This window comes from Limulus polyphemus, unplaced genomic scaffold, assembly GCF_000517525.1.
Source record: "Limulus polyphemus unplaced genomic scaffold, Limulus_polyphemus-2.1.2 Scaffold3321, whole genome shotgun sequence".
NCBI classification, from domain to species: domain Eukaryota; kingdom Metazoa; phylum Arthropoda; class Merostomata; order Xiphosura; family Limulidae; genus Limulus; species Limulus polyphemus.
The window spans coordinates 39,267-61,873 of NW_013668931.1; the positions used below are offsets into that span (position 1 = coordinate 39,267).

Sequence of the window (22,607 nt, forward strand, 5' to 3'; positions counted from 1 at the left end):
AGAATAGCATAAAATCTTAGCTAATAATCCATATTTTAATAGCATACAAGTTTTAAGTTCTTGATTTTTACAAGGGAATATTTTTAAAAATCCTGAATTTCCACTAGTGTGACCCACGTGACACATTTTGTCTAAGCATGTCATCATTCCTATTTTATCCATCACCCTTCAAAAATGTATGAAATTAAACATAAAATACTCTCTATAAAATCATTATTTTTCAAACAAACCATAATTTCTATAGCCTTCAATTTTGTTTGGTTACAGAGCGATAGACTAGAAAATCAGACCCCCTCCTGCCACACCCACCTGTCACATCCTCTCTTTCACAATTCGTTGATAGTTCTCTCTTACGTTTCATTATATATTACTTGTAACCAACTTGTATAATTAAAATATTTTACTGTTTGTTTTTACTAATGATGTATTCTTGATTGTAACAACATTGTTCATTTAAACAATGAAATTGTCAAAAACAAGTAAGCTGCTACTTATCACTGTCTCACAGATTTAAACAATTCTTATATTGTAAACTGCTTTTATCTTGCATTACTTTTTGTTAGACTGCTTTCAACCAATATTGTTCTCAGTGTAGCAGTTCTTCTCATCATTCAGACTTGTTGATGGAGAGATTAATGATTGAAATGTAGATGGTATATAGCTAATATTTATCTGTCTTTATATATATACATTCTCTATTTTTCATTTGTGCAAAATTGTGGTATAACAAAGTAAGTATTAGAAGATTCAGTTAAGAAAAATGGGATTAGGCATTGCCGAGTAGTTAACATGTTGGGCTGTAGTTCAGAAGGTTCATTGTTTGAAATGTGAACGCACTAAACACACTGTGCACTTTCAGTTGTGGAAGCATTATAAGAATTAGAATCTATCATGTTACTCAGTTCAGAGTGCCACAGAAAGCCCTAGTGGCTATGATTTCTGCTGGTTGATTACCTTTCTTTTGGTCAGTAGTTCAAAATTAGGAACATCTATACCTGAACTCTTAGGGTCACTGACATGACCACTTATGTTTATTTAAGTGCTTTTCAGTTTGAAAATTCCAATTCAAGTAGTATAAAAGTAGCTAATAACAGAAGCTATACGTATGATTCACTTGTATATTGATGGATATTATTTAGTGTTTATTTTCAGTTGATTTATTTAAGCCAATAAAATTTGAATAGTTGATATCAAAACTGCAGTAAACAAATGTTAATTGCTTTTGAATGTAAATATATTTTATTTTGGTTTGATAATAATTTCTAACACTTCTCTTTCATATACAGCAAAAGATGTCTTTAGGTTCCTGAATTCAGCTAAATACCAAAGTGAAGATTTGATTGTGACATCCAGTTTCTTTGAAATATACAGTGGAAAAGTAGGTTTAATTTTAACAGAAGACCATAACTTATATATAACTTATTCTTACAGTAAAATAATTTAAGCTATTAATTGATTCTTTATAAATAGATTATATTAAGAAACGTTTTGATTTATAACTTTATTTTGTGTACAGAAATCTCTCTTGCATTTTGGTTTGTTTGAATGTCTATATGGTTGATTTTTGAATTATTTATGAGTCATCTCTCTTTCAGACTATACTAAAAAATTTATTTTCAAAAGATGTAATATTAAGTATCTCTTTATTGAATCCTGGCTCTTACTTGCTCTGAATTTGCTGGTAATCTTTAAGAGAGGGAACAATTTCGGACAAGGGTGCAATATTATGGCTTATTAGCATAAAACAACAATACAGAGTGAGGCTGTGGAAGATTTTATTTTATAGATGGCTGTGCAGAGTAAATTGTACAAGTGTTTAATTTGCTAATGACTGCATGTGCTTGAAATTTTGAAACGGTTGATATATCAATCTATCTTTATAAGGTTGCTGTAAAGTTGTATTGTATTTTTATCATCCATAGAGTTGCCTTCTCAGTAAACCTTGGTCTTATATTAACCTAGCTCATCATCTCAAGAAGCACATAGAATATAAAAGCAGTTTCACCCCCACTTACCCCCAAAAAATTGAAATCAGCATAAGTTCTTATGGCTTTAAGATATTTCAGTTTGTTTCATTCTCATTAACAATTTCCCCAAGTGATCTTAAAAGTTGACCTTTTGAAGCTGTTTTCATCACATATCACCTCATTCCCATTTTAAAATGATTTCTACAAACAATTTTAGTTTTTGTAGAATTTGTATATTCTGTTCAATAATTTTGTATTTGGAAGTTATCTACCACTGTTCCCCTTTTATTTGCAGAAAAACTTCACACACTATTTAATATATACCTATTTTCTCCAATTCTATGTAAAGTCATTACTAACCTCTACGTATATGCCTTAAACTTTATAAAGAAAATTGAATCAAAGAAAGAGAAAACCTTTCAGGCCATTGATTAAACCCCACCCAATTTCATCTAAATATCTTAAAGTAATTTTACCACTTGCTCAAAATCATAAACAAGTCCCAACACCACCATTCATGCACATCAAAACTAAGCCACAAACTACTGAGAATTTTCTAAAAATTCTAACTGACTTTTTTTTAATTTATAAAAAATTTCCAAAAGTGTAAAATTCCATTCAAGTAAAGAAAAACTTAACCTTTCACACAATTCTATATGTTTGAAGTACTGCCAGAATTGAGGAACATAAGACTACTACATTCTGCAAATATGTACCCTATTTTAATTTAATATGACAAAAAAAACAACATACTTTCAGCTGAGAACTAATAACAGATCTTCATCTCTAATAATAAGAATTACACTAGGCTACAGATGTTTTTTATTCACATTTCTTTTAATTAGTCCATTACAGATTTCAAATCGGAAGCAAGTAATAATAACATTTGAAATTATTTTTTTGTCTACTGCTTACCAGTGCCTGTAGAGCCTTTCATTCTGTACCGAAACTTACCAGCTGGGTTAGATATTTTGGCTGACAAAAGTATTTTTCAAAATGCTATTTTATGTATGGTACAAAACATTTAATGGTGTCTTTGCGTACTCCTGATTTGTAATGCATAATAGACTAATTAAAAGCAGTGTGAAAAAAAACATTGCTGTTTAGAGTGTTTTTATCATTAGGTCTATTGAAATCTTCAGGTTTTTTTCTTAAACAATGGAAGAAACAATACTTTAAGGAAACCTTCTCCAATAAAACCTGCACCACCTCATATTTGATTTTTGAATACCAAATATTTATGGAATTTACATTTTATTGAGAAAATGATCTGTGTAAAATAGTTTTAATACAAGATTTTGTGTAAGTATCTTAAAAGTAGCTTAAAACTTTCTTAGTGTTAAAAATGGATGTCTTCTGAATTCAATATAGTAAGTATGGTCAATCCCGAAATTTGTCATCTGTATAAGTTATGCTAAGTCTTCCTTTTTTTTTTTTTAATACATGTATATTCATAGGTGTTTGATCTGTTGAATAATAAATCTAAATTAAGAGTCCTGGAAGATGGCAAACAGCAGGTACAAGTAGTTGGTCTCCAGGAAAACCTTGTAGAATGTGTGGATGATGTGCTTAAGCTAATTCAACATGGTAACAGTGTCAGGTAAGATTAGTTAGGGTGGGTCGGGGAGGAATGTGTACTTGCTCAGGGATTAGTAATTCATTGTATAATTGATAATAACAGTTTTGATTAAACCTGATTTTAAAGAAACCCTTTAGGTCTGAAATACATTTTAACAAATTTAAACATTTTTGTGTTTTTTCCTTTTAAATTAAGTTATACAAGAAAAATGCAGCGAAAACTTTTGCCAGTTCACTTTTAATTATAGAACTAAAAAAATCTATTTACATCAAGTTTAAATTTGATAGGCTTAGTATGACATACTTGAATTTTAAAATTTATTTTAAATATTACAAAACAATCATAAAAAGCTTTTCTTTAACATTACAACAATATAGTTCATGCTGACAACATGTTTAATGTAATAACTTTAGTTTCCTACATTTTTAAAAATTTTAGTCCATTAAGTTGTATTTTTTGTTAACTGGAGATATAATTTAGGAAATATTTACTGAGGTATCATGTATAAATCATTAAAAGGAAGCTTAAATTATGCCACAAATCCAAGCATCTGTTATTATTGCTGAATAATTTCAGGTTTAAATCTGAGAAGTATGGTTTACAAAAGTAGCAGAATGTTTAGATATTGAATGAAAGATACAAAACTTAATAAAATGTTGGATGAATTACTGAATATTATAGACGTGGGCCCTCACTTTCCAAAATTAAATACACTTAAGATACTATATTCTAGTGTATAATACCATTCATCGATGTAAGGAATACTATAGTCCAAACTATCTAGTAAAGAAGTTTATCTTATCAATGTGAGGTTGATAAGTGAAGTATTTGCCTGATATCAAAAATAAAAATGTATTAAGTGTAAAATATAGAATTACCACAGAAAGTCATGAAAGTATTTTAAAAAATGTTTTTGAGGTTTTCACTTTGTGAGATGTAATGTTGATTTTCACATTGAAGTGTAGTCTAAATCAGATGACATTGCTAATGCTCTTATTTTCCTCAGTTCATACGTGCAAAGTTATAAGAGATTGTAGTTGCTACCAGTATTAGTTTTTACAAGTTGTCATCCGTGAAAAGTACAAACCCAGCAACATGCAACATGATGGAGTTTAATGGCATTTGAGAACCTTTATCAGTTTTAATGTATGATTATTGGTTCATCAAATTTTATTAAACTGTTAATTCAGTCTCTTTTGCTTATTTTTGATTATGAACTGCACTTGTGTATACCGTAGTTGTAAAAACTTAGCCTTGTATAAGCTCAACAAATTTGTGTTAGGTAACTCAATGTTTAGCTATAAGTTTTAATTCAACCACATCAGTAATAAAAACAGTAATATATTCATATTTTGTACAAATTATTTTCATTTCCACAATATTTAAAATTTATCATGATATTTGAGTTAATATAGCCTAAACACAAAATGAACTTAAAAAATTTTTTCACGCAGAACGTCAGGGCAGACTTCAGCCAATCAGCACTCATCCAGGTCGCATGCTGTTTTCCAGATCATTTTAAAAAAGAGGTAATTAATAACAGAATTACTTTCTCTCTAGATATTAAAAGTTATTATTCCTTTTCAAATAAAAACAATATTGGTAATATAATTAATATGTATACCTACCCAAATATTTTCTACCTAATGAAAATCTTTTTCATTGTGTTTTATATGGTGGTCAGGCATGTTGCAAAAAATTAAAGAAAAAAGGAAAAGAAGCCACATAACTCAAAACATATTATTGTTGATCCATAGTAACATTAATTTCTTATTCTATTTTTAAAAAACTGTGAAATAAGTATATTGCCATTTTTTGGAAACATACAGACTGCTTATACTGTTAATTTTTATCATTTAAGACCATAATCCAAAACATGTTAAATTAGATTTGAATTTTGTAACTACTGAAGACACTGAATAACAATTTTCTATTAAGCTCACATTTAGGATGTGTTCTGTATAATGCAAGAAAGAGGCTATAACTCTGTGGTAAAGACAATAAAAGAACTACAGGAACCTTTCTGTTTAGTAGACAAAACTTCATGTAACCCACTAAGTATTTACATTTCAGTTGAAGTCCTGTATTCTTTTAATTAGTTTATAGACTCCCTTCCACCCCTTACTAAAGCCTGATGGTTTTATTTTCAGCTTCTTCACAAATAACTAAAGCTTTGTGAATTAAAGCATTTAGTAATTAAAGATTATTATGTTACAGTAAGTGTATTTGAAGTGTAAATGTACATTTCTAATTGAATGTGTCAAATTAAAGAAAACATTTTGTGTGAAACATGCTGAGCAACATCTTAAAAGATGCACAAACACAATAAATACAAAACATATATAAAATTGTATTTATTACAGTACTTTCCAAATATTTAGCAATATATACCATCTTTTTGCAAATAGCTAGAGTAAAATCAGTTAAATGTTACTTATAGTTATTAAAGTTCTGTAATTTCAGCCCACATAGTTTGCAAAGAACTCTACAAAGTTAATTTCAGTTTCTCACTAAACATCTGAGTATTGTCTCATTCTATAATTACTGTAGAATGACACATTTTTGCTGTGTATGCATACATCTAAAGTATTGGTGCTTGTGTATAATTTTATAACAATAAATAACACAACTTTAAAATGGGTACATAATTAAAAGTGTTTTTAATTGTGTATTCATTTTAATTTTTATGTTTTATTTATTACATTTGCATACACCTACTTAATATTGTCTTTTTTTTTTCATCACCTTAAGATTCCAGATGTTTGCTCTTATTATTTCAGTGTATTGGCACACATGTATACAAAGCTAAATATCTAGGCAGTTAGTTTTAGTAATTCTATGAAACTTAATAAGACATGCAAGTTTATTATACATTTTTGAGAATTTACTCTTTCACAATAAATTTCAAAGGATACAAAAAATTTTCTTGCTTGACTTTCAAATGTTCTGGCTCATTTTTCAGTTGCTTCTTGATAATGGTAATGTGTTCACGCTGTAGCTCATTTTGTGATGTTTCAAACAAAGTGTTACCCTTTAGCAAGAAAATTTAGATAAGTTGCTTCAACTTCTTTCCTGCTAACAAGCAGTAATACTACTTTTAATCGGTTTCATTGTAATTTATCTACATGGCAGTAAAAAATCTGTTTTTTAATGGGTTTATTTATTAACCCTTTTGAGACGGGTCACGGGTGAAAGGCCATGTCATCTCGTTTGTTGACTCGCATTCAAAATTTTATGGAACTATTATTTCATTAATTTATGTCAATAAATTTGGTATCAAACTGTAGATTATAATTCAATTTTTAGTACTATATGTTACGTAGTTTCATAATTTAAAAGCAAATATTGAAAAAACACAGATAAACAGAATTTTGTGTGTCATGTGGTATGTTGAATGCAGCACTGGTTCAAATTAGATGTTTGTGAAGTCAAAATACTAAGTCTATGGTTTCGAATGAATTAGAAACTCAAATTACAGATATAGACAAACTAGAATGTAAAATAAGAGCCTCTTATTTTTTCAATTTGCTAAGATATTGCTCATCTAATAAATCAAACACCCCACCAACCTCTTATCATTTTTGGAAATGCTCCCTTATATACACTTCTACATATGATATGAATAACCAATCAAAAGCTCAGAATGTCCCCCTAGTGGCTTTATCAGCCACTTTAACAGACTTGGCACCATTTCTTTCTTTCGAACCAATATTTCAACAACGTAGGGTGTGTCTTTAGTCTGCTTGAAATTTCATATTCTTTTAGATTAAAATACATCGTAGTTACTAAGCTTGATAAATTATAGTGGAATTCTATGGTATTAATATTGGAATTTATGATTTTATTTAATTATTCAAATGTATATATAAAACTTTAAAAAATATTTTATTTCATATCTTCCACGTGCAATTTTTGTAAAGGCTTAGCAACCTATATCAAGCAGCAACCAAGTACAAAGATTGTAACTGGAAGAGATAATTGTTTGCTTTTCTTCTTTAGTTATTGTTCTATGTTTTAAGACAAATAAGTTTAAGAGTGTATTTCAAAATAGCAATAATCTATATACATATATATAATGTATAATAATTAAAATTTGACTGTATTTTACAAAATTCTCTACTAAAACAGCCAAAACAAGTTACTTTGCACAGACCAAAGGTCAGTTTTATGTTATTTGATACAGTAACACGAGTGCATGTGATCCCTGTCATTGTAACTTCTGTATTGTTAGCCAGGTACGGCTCAAAGGTCAGTATAATAAAAATAATAAATATACATACATGTACAATGTTATGAGATTTAAGCTATTTAGTCTAAACATTTGTTTTCGTGTTATAATTTGTGTTCATTCTAGAATGAAAGAGGCATAACTTATATATATATATATTTTATTTTTATTTATTTTTTTGTGGTTGTAAAATCGGTCAAATTTACCGAACCCATACAGAGATAAATTACTAAAAATAACAGATAAAATATAATTTTTTTTTGTTAAGAAACATTTGATAAGTATCTCGACATTATAAAGATTTCGAGTATGAAATTTCAAAATTTTCTGATGCATAAAAGTATTTTTAATTTTAAAATGAATATTACTTTGCATGATAAATAGACAACATGTGAAAAAAAAATAAGACATGAGAAAAACATTGCTTTATAAACCTTAAGACTTAATAAAAAAATTTATATTTTGTGTATGAAAGCATTGTAATATTTACTGATGATCTGACAATTTTCGTTAACATTCGCCTACTAATTTAAAAGTTATAACATGACAACTATAACAAACACAAAATGGTTACGAGGTAGGTCCCAGGGACTGAGCCCTTGTTAAGCCATAATTTACTGGTACAGTTACTTGGGGTTAAAATTAATTATTGTACTCATAAAGGAAGTTAAAAAAGAACCTCTGAACAAAACACAAACTGTGTAATATTGATATATGTTAGTTCTATAATCTCATGTGCACAAATGTTTTATGAATTCTTTAATTTCTTCATGTTATTCACCAACTGGATTCCAAAAATTACTTCCTCAAATAAATGTATATAAAGCTTTAGTTTCCATGATGTTGTGGGTGAAGATGTTATGAGGAACAAACCTTGGCTTAAGGTTCAGGTAGTCTAATAATATCTAAGCTTTAGAAGTTATTTTTCTTAATGGTAAAAGTGGCATTCTTCCCTAACATGGATTGGTAAAGAAAAAAGTAGGTACTTACCTGACCCACTAATTCTTAAAAGTAGGTAATTGTTCTGTTCTACAAAAACAGTTATTATTGAATGTTCTACAAGTGGGTTGTATAGACTTTACATACACTAACCAAGAAAATATTGTAGTAATATGATGGCAGTTTTAAACATTGGTAAATATACAAGCATGCAATTGAGTATAAAGTGTTTTATCATCTCTCACTGAACAAAAAAAATGTCAGGTTTGTGGAGATAAGAGAGAAAAAAGTTCACTGTGAAATGGAGCTCATATGCATTAATCTGTGATAATGTATCCATGTTATTCAAGAAATTCAAAAATAATTTTCTCTTACCCACAGCTCCTTATTTTTTCCCAGCAAGACTAATTAAATTTTTTTATTCATTAGGATGACAGGTCGACTTCACGGGAAGTTTTCCTTAATAGACCTGGCAGGGAATGAACGTGGAGCAGACACCTCTAGTGCAAACAGGCAGACTAGAATGGAAGGTGCAGAAATAAATAAAAGTTTGCTAGCACTTAAGGTGAGACCTTTTCTATATCTTGTCAATGACGGTTTCTTGCCTCTGTTTTCAGAATCGCATCTGAGATCAAGTGAGCTTCATAAATAAATCATGCTTTTATCTTTTGACTATGACATGTAAAAAAGCATATTTAGACTTTTCATTAAATGTTTTGTGCTTTTTTTTTATGAATTTATTTGTAAAGTTATACTAAGTTGAAACTTGCATTTATACATAGACATTCCTTTGGGTCTGTGAGCAATTTTAGTTATGATTTTCTTGTTCTTTGTGTAGATATTAAAAATTATTCACTGAGACTGCTAAAGAAGGACTGCAAACTCAGGAACCAGAAATAGTTATCAGGGTTAGTACACAAGTAGTATCCCATTGAAATACAAAGAAAAAATTGATTTGTTTACACAAGTTTCAGGTCAATTGGGTTATGGGGGCAACAGGAACAAAATGGTAGATGTTTTACATTTTGTCCATATGCAGATAAGATGATTAAAAAAGAAAACCCTGAGTTATCACATGATTTTGAATATTAAAATATCAAATCCACAGTTTTTAAAGTTCAATTTAGTTTTTAACAGAAAAACATCTTCAAACAGTACTTCATAACATATCAAAATATGTATAATACAAACTGAGGAGGTGTTGAAATACAAGACAAATAGTAATGTGAATATTAGTGTTTTCATGCATAGGACTGTTTTATCAATTTTTTTAATGCATAAAATGAATTTTATTTCATTTGGAGATACTTTTGGGGTTATAAATATCACTCTAAATGACCAGTTTATTATTGTGCTTGGCTTTCTTTGGTTGTTATTTAGCATTCTTTCTGTTTTCAATATATTTATGATTATAAATATTGTGAGACAATCTATTTTTCGACCCTGTGTATGCCAGAGATATAAAAAGTTTTATTATTATTATTATCATCCCTAAAAATAAAAACAAATAATTGATTAATGTAAAAAATTAAAATATAGATAAATAAATGAAAAAATTGACTATTATTAAAGACAAGCTCAATACAGAATGGTCATTCAGAGTGACCTTTAGAATTCCAAAGGTATCTCAAGATGAAATTAAATTAATTTCATACATTATTAGAACATGTAACAAGAATAAAACAAAGCCATATACTTAAAAAACATTTCTCAAATAGCCCAAATCCACCTCTTACTTCACACTTAAGTATTTTGCCTTATTATACGAGCATAGGTTTCTTGATATTTGACCCTTATATCTCAACCCTTTCTCATCTTTTATTGCTTAGATATTTTGACACATTCTTTAGTACTGTGTGAAGATATTTGTATTTAAACTACTTTAAACACATAGCACTGTGGACTTAGCAATATAGTAAATTATGAGGAAATTCCATCTTTTTTGTTTTACTTTTTTTGGTATTAGAGTAATTCTTTTATTTTTTCTGGAATATTACTGTAAAAAACAGCTACCTTTCCAGACAAAATGTAAACATCCCTTGTTTTGTTTTGTTTCTTTTGACACCCTATTGACCAAAAGCTGGTATGGAAAAGTTCCATTTTTTCAATGTATTTCAATGAGCTACTACTTGAATATTAATTCAGATAATGATTTTTGGTCACTAATTTTACCAGTCCTCTATTATTCTTCGTTTTAACAGAACTGTACTGATTTAACCAATAAAATATGATTAATTTGCTTTGCATTGAATCTTATCAGTCAAGTGCTGAGACTATTTTCTGTTTCAGGAGTGTATTCGAGCTTTGGGACATAAAGGAGCCCATCTACCTTTCAGAGCAAGTAAACTAACTCAGGTTTTGAGGGATTCGTTCATTGGAGAGAATTCCCGAACATGTATGGTAAGTGTTTCACATCAAGTAGTATTATATGTATATTTATAGTATTTATGTATATTTATTGTAATTCTTAATCTTAACATTGTATCATAATAGCAATCTCCCTTTGACATTAAGCAATTTTTTTTTAATTTCACAATGTATCATTGAGTATATATATCTACACTAACTTTCCATTTTATTAGGCTCCTTGAGTTGGATTCCTGTACGTGGTGAGAGGACCTCCCAGGGAAGGTTCTGTATTTTCAGTTTACCTACTCTTAGATCTAAATCATCTTTTATTTATTTTGGATCCTCCAAAAAATAAGATAGTAAAAAAACAGTTATTCGGTAAATGACCATGCATGGACAACTCTGTTATGCAATCACCACCACAATCAGAACCTATCCCATCATTCTTTATCTGACAAATCCTCAGGGAAAATGTCTCCCTTTTTCATTCAAAAGGGATTAGAGGGGCTTGTTGGCTCACCCAAGTCAGTCAGGAAATTGCGCTCTGAAGACATCTTGTTGGAAACATCTACACCTACACATAGCAAACTCCTCCTGAGGTCGATGACCATTGGAGATATACCCATTGAGGGTACTCCCCATGCTACTTTGAATTCCTCCCGAGGAGTGATCATTGAGAGGGATTTGAAGAATATCTCTGAGTTGGAGATCCTTACTGGTTTCTCCACCCAAGGGATTTCTGCTGTGTGCCGTATCTCCATTTGCAATGATGGGCTGCCAAAAGATGTCTTAATTTTGATGTTTACATCACCACGTCCACCTGCCTCCATCAAGCAAGCTATCTGAACTGTAAGGTGGGGCCATACATTCCTAACCCTCTCAGGTGTTTCCAGTGTCAGCAGTTCAGACATTTGAAGGCATCTTGTCGTGGTTTTTTGATGTATGCCTGTTGTGGTGACAAAGCCCATGATGCCTATGAGCAGCAACTGGACCTTCACTGCATCATTTGTGGTGGTTCCACCTCTCCTACTACCGTTCTTGCCCTAAGAGGGGGAGGAGAAGGAGTTATAGTGTTTACGTATTGTCCATAACATTTCTTACCCTGAGGCTTGGAGGTTATTGTCCCCCATTCCATCGTGGATATATGCTGCTACATTAATTTTCACTGCGACAGTGGGAATGCAGACAAATCTTTCCATGCTTCCAACAGAGTTGTTCTCCAACCATGTGAAGATTCTTTTGACCTCAATGAATAATTGAGTTGACAAGTCCATGTCTACTCCTCTCTTTGTCCCCACCATTTGGGCTGGGTGGTGAATCCTTCAGTTTACAACCGCACCATTTTTTCTTTATTAGAAGGGTGTCTGTCAACCTTTACAGATCTTGCCCTGAGTCGAGTGGACAGGTCTCTGTCAGTAGATGTAGATTCCAGCAACTAAGGGCATGAACGAATAATCATTCTGCATCTCGGATCCTAAGAAGATGGATCCAAGCAGGCACCAGAAGCCGGTGCCGAAGGAAATGGACCTGGGCAGTCACTGGAAGGCCAAAAGGTGACTGTATCAGCAGGTTTCCTGAATGTTTCCTGGAAGGAAAGACACACAGATTAATAGGAATTAATCAAGGCCTCAATGTCATCCAAATTAGAACAGAAACCTCAACAGTTCCACTGTAGCAACGTGGCCATTTTTACTTAGGTGGAGGAGTAAGAGTACGGTCAAAGAAAAGCCCCAAGAAGTTTGCCTCATGAAGAACACTATTGGGATCGGGGTGTAGTCCCCACTGGTGGAAAAAATGTATACAAACGGTTTTGGAAAAATAAAAGGTAAAACCGTTTGCTGTGGTCCACTCCAACAAGCGATTGAGGGCAGTCTCAAGCTGCCACTCAATATACCTCATATTCAACGACCAACACAAGATGTGAAAGTTGTTGACATAGAGCCTGTTTGCAACATTACGAGGATGTTGTGTAGTGATAGCATTAATCTTGATACTGAAAAGTGTGACACTCAAGACACAGCCCTGAAGAACTCCAAGTTCCTGTGTAAAAGAACGGAGAATAATCAAACCCACACAGACATGGAATTGCCTGTCCAATGAAAAGTTCTGAATAAAAAGGAGATGGCAACTGTTCAACGAGAGCATCAAGGTCTGATTGATCATAAGTCTCTCCTGGAGACAGGTAGAGAAAACAAACAGCAATGGTACAACGCAAGGAAACACAGATGGCTACAGCCTCCAAGGGTGGATTTAGTGGCATAGACAAGGTGGGCACGCACTGGTCAACTAGCAGCACCAACCTTCTATACACTTGCCCATCACACAACCTGTCATTCTGGTGTAAGGAAAATTTTTCATTCCTCACATCAAGCAGTTATGTGTCAAATATACAAGGGCACTGAACATCCTCCATGTCCTCTCTTCTACCTCTTGGGGAGTGGATTGTTATTCTATGCTCAAGATCTATTGTGCCCTCATTCAATCCAAACTTGTCTATGGTTCTGCCAGGACCTTGGCCTTGAAGATGCTTGACCCCATTCACCATCTGAGGCTTCGGCTCTGCACGGATGCTTTCCACACTTCTTCAGTTTAGAGTTTGTACACAGAGTCCCATGAATCTCCTCTTCACCTCTGCTATTTGCAACTTTCTCTACAGTCTGCTACAAAACTTCGATCCTTACCATAGCATCCCACCTGGGGTTGTGTCTTTCTTCCTCGGTGGGCCATGCTATTTCAGAATAGATTGTTCTTTGTATCCAGGTGCAACTGGATGTATTGGGTCTGGCATTTGATGATGTTGCTATCCCCACTAACCAGCCCATTCCACCATAGCTTATTACCATTCCCACATGTCACCTTACCTTGAGTCATCTGAGAAAGGTGGATACTCCCAATTGGAAGTACTGTCTTCTCTGTGATGAACATCTTTTGATGCATCATTCTGTTCCCCTTTATACGGATGGTTTGAAATCAGGTGACTCTGTGGACTCTGCCATGGTTTGTTGTGGCTCGGTGGTTGCTCACAGGATCACCATCTACAGTTTCTGTGTTCACTGCCGAGTTGTGTACCATTTCTCTTGCCCTGGATCGTGTAGAAGCTATGCAGTACAGTGATTGTACTATTTACACTGACTTTCATAGCTCTCTACTGGCCCTGTAATCACTTAATGTTAGTTCTCGTCAATATTCAATAATGACTGGCCCAGCTCCATCTTCCATTAGTATCCAGTTTTTCTGGATATCTGGCCACATCGCTATTCCCAGGAACAATCTCGCTGACACTGCAGCTACATCTGTTTGCTCTGGTACCGTCACGGCCTGTTCCATATATGGACTACGGTCTTGTATTGAAGGCCTGGCTTTGTGCCAGTTGGCAGTTGACTTGGGGTGATCAATGTCATAACAAGCTTTTACAGATCAAACCTTCTGTTGCTCTTTGGCCATCTTGTTTCCATAAGGATCATAAGGAGGAAGTTGCCCTGGCTAGGCTATGCATCAGTTTTTTAACACATCATTTTCTTTTATCTGGTACTGACCCACCTATGTGTAGCCTTTGACACTCAAGTCACAAAAGCCATTGTTACGACCATGAGTGGCAGCACCATTTTCGACATGTACTTTCTACAAACAATGTCCAAAATTGAGATAAAAAATTTAAATAAATTAAAAAGGCCTAAAACCCGCAAAAAGCTAAAAACATGGTCAAGTTGGACAATGTCACCATCACCAATGACACTGCCTAATGTCAGGGGTAAACCCAAGTTTTAACTCAATTTATTTTTACATTTTATATCAATTTTAGTTTAGGTTTTTACCAGTTGTTTGGTGCAGATAGCCTAGTTGCTTTGCACCAAAAAACGCCATTTGATAGCTTAAAACCTTGTTTTTTATGGTTAGAAATAATGAGAACTATTGTCAATTTGTGAAAAAAGAAGATGAGATGGGTGAGCATGGCAACAGGGATCTGATTTTCTAGTTTATGGCTGTGTAACCAAATAAGATTGAATGCTATAAAATTATGCTTTGCCTGAGAGATAACATTATAATGAATAATTTACATAAAATTTCGTAGTTCTCAGAGAAGTGGTAAATAAATTAGAGAAGAGGGGATACCTAGAAAGCAAATCTTACAATTCTTGGATTAGGAGAAATTGAGGATTTTTTATAATATTGCCTTATAAAATTAAGAACTTAAAGCTTATATGATATTAGAATTTGATTGTTAGCTAAATTTTGATTCCAAGTTTCTTTGTATACTTAACTTTTGAATGTAACTCACTAAAACCTCATGACTTGTGTGCAGATGTCTGTAGCAAGAGTGTTAAACAACTTTATTATCAATATATATAACAATAAACTTGACATCAAAACATAGTTTGTAATTCAAATTTTATTATTATAGAAGTTTTAATTTTTTAATTTCAAAAGGAAATATTTTAATAAGTTATCAATCTTGACTTCTCTGTATCTCATGACACTTCTTTGCTCTGAATTTTCCATTTAGGTTGTTGTTTTTTTCTACCGTTATATGGTCATCTGTGTTTGGAACAAATTACACTCTTATATTATAACTATTGCTAAAGTGTAATATAAACTTATAGCATGCAATTTTCTTGTCTTACTGAGATGTAAACCAGAAAGGTAAACCAACCTGTCACACCCCTTCTATCACATCCTGTCTTTTAAAAAATGTTAATAATTTTAATAATTGTCTTTAACATTTGTGACTGCCTTATGTATAACCCATACAAAAAGAAAATGGCATGATTGTCTGTTTTGTTTAAACCATAAAAGTCAAAGGTCAATTTCCCATTGGAGCTCAGTGGGTTTGGATAAAGACATTGATCCAAGAAGTAATGAAACTTTTAACCTATTTCTAGGTTAGCTAGAAAGCCAACTTGAATAAAGTAGTTTTCATACAATCAAATCTAGTGAGTGATGTGGTTTTTGTTTTGTTAACTTCATATCTGAAAGCTACATGAATTACATTTTGAATAACCAACATAATTAGGAAAAAGAAGGCTTAAGAAAGTAGAAACTCAACTGCAAACTGGCCTAGAATAAAGATAAGTTCTAAGTGCTTGTTTTTCTTTTAATGTATACTTTAAATTGTTATATTTTTTAACAGAAGTAAGTAAAATAAAACTTTTTTTCATTAATCCTTTGAATCCTGGATATATAATTGGATATATTTGACTTGAAATTTATAGCCATTTGGTGTGACAAGCAGATTTAATCCATGGTGTCACAAAAACTTTTCCTCGTAATGCGAGAATCAGGAAACTCGCACCTCCTCAAATTTCCTGCCTTAGTACTGCGTCTGCATACATCACTGAGCAAAAGTGCAACTGGTGGATTTTCATATTGAAAAATTGCTTAAAATTTGTTAAATTCTAAATTTCATTTGTTAGTGGATAATTGACACTTTTCAAGAACCAACCCGAAATTTAATTATGCACTCAAAGGGTTAAGTAATACATGAGGAACGTGTAGTCAGAGATGTCATGTGATGTAACATGAAAGTTTGCTTACCCTAAACTTTCTGCAATCTCACTTGGTGATTTGTTGTTTTTCAACAAAATAAATGAAAGCAGTTGTGAAAGTTAAGAGGGCTTAAAGCTCTTAAGATAATTTCAATTGGTTGTACAGTCTGCAATCTTTTTAAAACAAATAAAGAAGAACTTTTTGGATTTTACTTCATATTTTTTAACTTTTGCCACAGATAATTTTACTACAATTAGTGTTATGGTAGATAAAATCAGCTGAAGTACTAAAGTTTTACCAAAAAACAACAACTTATGATACTCATTTAAGAGGCTCTAGAGGTTAGTAAAATGAAATAAAATATGAGAACTGTAAGATGAAAAGAAGTATTTTTATTCTTAGCATGAACTGGAACTAGCTCAGTAAAGTCTGATTTTTTTATGTGCAACAAACTTGTAATGTTTACTAAATGCTTGCCAAATTTCTTGAAGATACATTTAGTATAGTTGGAATTATAGTGAATATTGTAATGTAAAGCTCCACAGATATTGTGGTTGGTGCAGTACATCAACACTGTACACTTAGGGTTAAGTGATACATATATATATATATATAGTTTCAACATTTCAAAAAAGGACATCTTCGGTATTTTCAATGAAAATGGAAGAACTTGTATAACACAGTGTTTAAACAGCAGTTGGCTTCAAAACCACACCCTAATTGAGATCAAACCCATATCTGCAAAATGAAGCTCAGCATATCTCCTGTTACCATTAACACGATAACAAGTGCTTAAAGTTGACAATGTCTTACTAACTTACCCTATTAATTTTCATCCTCAGCATACAAATGAATAAGTTTTATATGGAGGCTTTGTTTGTCATTAGCTGTTGTTAAGATGTTAACATAATTTGAATGGACAACTATATCATACTTACCTAGGGCATCTTCCACTACACTTGATTTATTCAGCATTCTTAAATTACAAGTTCTTTCACTTATTTCAGCAGCTTTCTTGTATTAAAATTACTATGAGATGTATACATACCATCACGTACAGTCCTGTCAACAGAAATAGTACTATCTATCATATTGTGTGAGAGTTCAGTTGAATTGTGTCTGAAGCTGGACAAGTTTATTTGAGTTATAACAATACTGCTAAGGCTATCTAAGGTGTTATAATTGTTCAATCCCATTTGTTGGTAAAGAGTAACACAAGAGTTTGTGGTAGATGCTACCAGACAGTTCTCTCTGTTTGGCAATTCAGAATTAGGGGTGGTGGTGGTGGATTTTCTTAGTTGCTATGCCGTAACTCAAAAATAACACCCCACTGCTGAAAGGATGAGCATGTTACTAGGCAATGGAAATGGAAGCCACAACCTTTAATTCACAAGGCAACAACTCTGATCACTAGGCCATTCTGGCCCAAAGCTGAACAAACTCAAATTAATTGAAAAAAATAATAAATCATAATGGTAATATTTCAATTACTTGAATGGTTGGAATAATCAGTATCACTAATTTTGATTAGTTAATTATTTTTATGAGGACCTAACACTAATTAGTTAACTGAACAAACTTGAATTAATAGAAAATAATAATGAGAGATCATAGTAACAATCCTTCGATTATTTGGACAGTTAGAATAATTGAAAACAATAATAATCAAAAACAATTAATTTCACTTAGATGGTTATTTGCAACAGTAATCAATTTAATCATAATCTTGATTAATTGATTATTTTATGTGACACTGACTAATGTGTCCTCTGATGGGTCAGTTGTACATTAATGGGCTGACAATGCTAAAATCCAGGATTAAGCTGAACAAGCCTCATATTGGGCATAATGTCACCTTTGACCTTGCATGAATAAAAATTAACAACTTCTAAAAGTCACCATATCTGAAACACAGACACTTCAAACACAACATGATATCCATGAGGCCTTTCAAAATATACATTTAATTTTTTTTGGTCAAGTTATAATTTATAATACAATAAAAACTACTATATAACATAGCTTGTTACAGTACCTTTATGCATGATGCACATAACTGTTGACCTGAAAGACAGTTTTCATACATATACTATAGTAGGCTTGATGATGTCATGTGCTAGGCCATTTTGTTGAAAAAAACGTTGCAAAAAAATCATCTAAAGTATTAAAACTAATACGAATATATAGCATTTATCTCTCTATGTTTTATACATAAAACATATCTATGTCCTACTTGTACTAACTTATGTACATGTGCTCAAAAAATTTAGCTGTCTCTACCTTTGCTTGAGGCAAAATATGATCTTACTATTATTGATCAACTTGACGATGTTATTGCATTACTTGTGAGTTCTTGTATACAAAAGATTAACTGCCAAGACAATTCAGTAAAATAAAACAAAATGAAACTCATTCAGTAAGTTTATTGCTTTTCCATGGCTTACAAGTAATAGGAAACCATTACTAACTTACAATACAGAGTTTGGTTTAGTCTCAAGGGGTCTGGATACTTTGAGAGAAATATTACATTTTTACAGTGAAGTGTAACTATGCAAGGAAGGAATAGCGCTATATGTCAAATAGATTGTGAAAAAGAAAATAATCCCAGGTTTCAGATGATATATTTACAATTTTGTCAGTTTTGTAAACTTGAAAATTGTAGAATGAAATGTGTGGGTAGTTGAATTTTACAGTTATTAACATTACCAACTTTAAAAACTCGCTGTTTTCAAACTATTTGAGCTCAAGTTAAGCCTCAAACGAATTCAAATTTACCAAATTTGCTCAGTCAAGAAATGTAACAGTAAAGATTACAACATGAGCTAGAAGTTTTGATTTTTTTTAAATCATTTCAACAAAACAAATTTTAATAAAACTGACATCAAAATAAAATGTGAAATATCAACATTTAGTTATCTTATTTTGGAGGTAATTTGACGGTATAGATTACACACAATTTTTCAATATTAAATGTTGTCATTTTGCCTCTGTAGCAACCCGAGTCTCTTGGTAGGAAAGGATTAATTAAAAATAAGAACGAGAAGTCATAATTGCAATATTTCACTTAATTGTATAGTGGGAATAAACAAACACCAATTTTAAATGTTTATGGCCATTAATCAGTTTAATTGTAATTTTGATTGCTTGATTATATTACATAACAGTAATCAATGTGTCCCCCGATGATTCAGCAGTGTGTTTATGGATTTACAATGCTAAAATTTGGGGTTTGATTCCCCATGATGGAAAGAGCATATGTAGCACATTTTGAAGCTTTGCACTAAGAAAACAACTAATTAATGTAATTGATGCTCATGAGTAATTTAATTAATTGCCCATCTCTCATCATGAATTATTCAATTAATCAAATAAATAGAAAACCATTTCTTACACAGAAGGGTTTGGATGTTATGAAACTTATTATGCCAAAATTCTTAGGTTCGTGAGATTTTATATGCACAATGAACTGAGATTTCTAGTAAACTTTCTTGTAACACAGCTGATATGTAACTTGTAAAATTAAAAGAAAGACCAGTAAATGTTTTTATTGTAAAATTCACTTTCAAAGTCACCATCACAATTATAAACTAATGCATTTAAAAATGTAAATTTATGATCTTGCTGGTGTTTGAAGATGTGATAAACTTTGAACTTCATTTATATATTCTATTTTATTAAAAATAACTGGACTAATACCTTTATCAGATTTAGTTATAACTATATTATTATTTTTATTAACCTTTTTTAGTGCTAACAGATCTTCCTTACTTATATTCAGAAATTAGTAATTAGAGTTATAATTATTAAAATGCGAAAGGTATTCCACTAACTTGTGTTTTAATATCACCGGAAGGTTTCCAGGTTTAAACTAAATTGGTTATTTAAACAAGAACTGTAAAAACTGCTTGAAGTATAGAAATAATCTTCAAATTTAAACTTGCTGGATTTACTTGAATTTTATAACAAGAGCTAAGACTTTCTTTTTAATGTCACTCAAGACATAACTAGAACAATAAATATTACAGCATTTGTTTGTTCTATAAATGATTATTTAACCTGAGGTCATCTTAAATTAATTAAAAATTTGTTTCCATAAACTGTGAATCTTTATTTTCTATTTCTATAAATTTTTCAAAATATATATAATTGAGATTATTAGCTTGTTTTAGTAAACAGAAAGCCTTGTAAGCTAACGTTTTAAAGATTTAAACAAAAGACTTGTGTAATTTTGAAACTTAATAATTGTTTTTGAACTTTATAATATTGTTTAGAATGATAAAATTGGGAACAAGAAACCTTAACTGTTTATATTAACTTATATTTAAACAATTAAAATTAGTTTTCTATACTCTTATTACATTTACCATAATATCTTATAATACTGTTATTGTACTAAACAAAACGAAAATGCTGTTTTTATTCACCATAATTATAAATCGCATGTTACTAAAGGTTCTATACCAAGACTAAATATAAATAACCATCATGGTAACAGACAGGAAAATAATGAAAAGAAGAAAACAAAAACAAAACTGGACTTGTGCAAATATTGTAATGAAAAAAAATTGTAAAAGCATTTGTATAAAACAAATACAACAGAATCAAAATTAAAACCACCTCCAACATTCATATGCATAATGGCTATAACACAACCTTTTGGACTTCATTGAATCCAACCTCAGTGAATTTATATACCAACTTTATTTAAAGAAAACTTATTGAAGATCTTAATTCATCATGTGTATAAGATCTCAAGCACTTGTGAATTTTTGCATGAGTTTGAAAACATCAAAAATTTCTGTTCAAAAATTTTTATTGTATTTGTTTGATTGATTGAATAATTTGTAACTATTTGAACAAATGAAACTTTAGTAAACTATCAACATATGAAATTCCTAAATATCCAGTGTTTCTAACTTTGACATGTATCATTAAATTTTCATACGTTAAACTACATGTATGCACCTTACTCATAGAGTATATCAACATGTATAATTGGACAAATTTTTAAACCAGCTCACTTTTCTTCATTGGAAACATCAAATCTAGTTTATCAATTTATTAATCCTTGTTAAAAGCAAGGTTACAGTGATTCTATTACAAGAAAGCTGCTGACGTGACTGTTAGAAGGTACAACCTTAAGAATGCAGAATAAATCAAATATATGAGAGCTCACACTAGGCAAGTGTGACAAAGCTATAAATTCAAATTATTTCAAAATATTAACAAAGACCAATGATGAACAAAGCCTCCATATAAAAAAAGATCTTACTCATCCATTATTTTCAATTAATTTAAGATTGTTCATCTTAGTCAGATAGTGTCACAACTTACAAAAATAATCAATCAATTGAAATTAGTGATTTTGGTTATTACAATTTCTGATTACTTCGACTATACAAGTCTTGCAAGAATAATTGATTAGTCAATTGTAATCAATTAATGAGCCTGATTATTAAATGATTATCAAATTCCACTAATCATCCAGCTCTTAAAGGTAAATAATTATATCCTTAACCAACAAATTAAGTGTATTTTTCATCTTTTTTTTTAACTGATATATCTTGTTTCAATTCAGATGTAAAACTTCCAAACTGTTTTCTTTTGTGATAATAAAACAAGTGACAAAAACAATCATATGAACTAACTTGTAACACTGCAGTGTTTGTACAGTTATCCTTTTTATTATGAGTAAGAAAGTATGGAAGGATAAGTGTATAATAGTATATAGATTTATTTAAGCAGGGATGTTTAAAAACCTGGTATGATAAACTAACAAACCAGATATTAATTAGCATATATGCTTTGGTGTAGATTAAAGAAGTTGAATAATGAGGTGTATCAAGAAATAAATGTCTTGTCATAAATACAAAAGGAAAATTATAATGCAAAATAGAAAAACAAAGTTCATAAAAATCTATGTAGTTTATTTAATTAAAGTAAATATCAACCAATGAAAAGATACAGGGATAAAAAGAAAATTTCTTTAATTTACAAGCATTATAACATTGGTCATAGGTAGGTAATGCTTGGCTGTACAATAATGTGTCTTTATATATAT

The 22,607-nt window shown here is 31.1% G+C and overlaps 1 protein-coding gene across 1 annotated transcript in view; it reads left to right on the forward strand.

The window, feature by feature from the left end:
* Positions 1–22,607, forward strand: part of LOC106469137 (kinesin-like protein KIF2A) — a 61,167-nt gene that overhangs the window by 27,862 nt on the left and 10,698 nt on the right. The window contains exons 12-16 of the mRNA XM_022397562.1: positions 1,287–1,378; positions 3,425–3,567; positions 5,001–5,075; positions 9,143–9,278; positions 11,003–11,113. Of these exons, the coding sequence (XP_022253270.1) occupies positions 1,287–1,378; positions 3,425–3,567; positions 5,001–5,075; positions 9,143–9,278; positions 11,003–11,113 (557 nt within the window). The remainder of the gene's footprint in view (positions 1–1,286; positions 1,379–3,424; positions 3,568–5,000; positions 5,076–9,142; positions 9,279–11,002; positions 11,114–22,607) is intronic.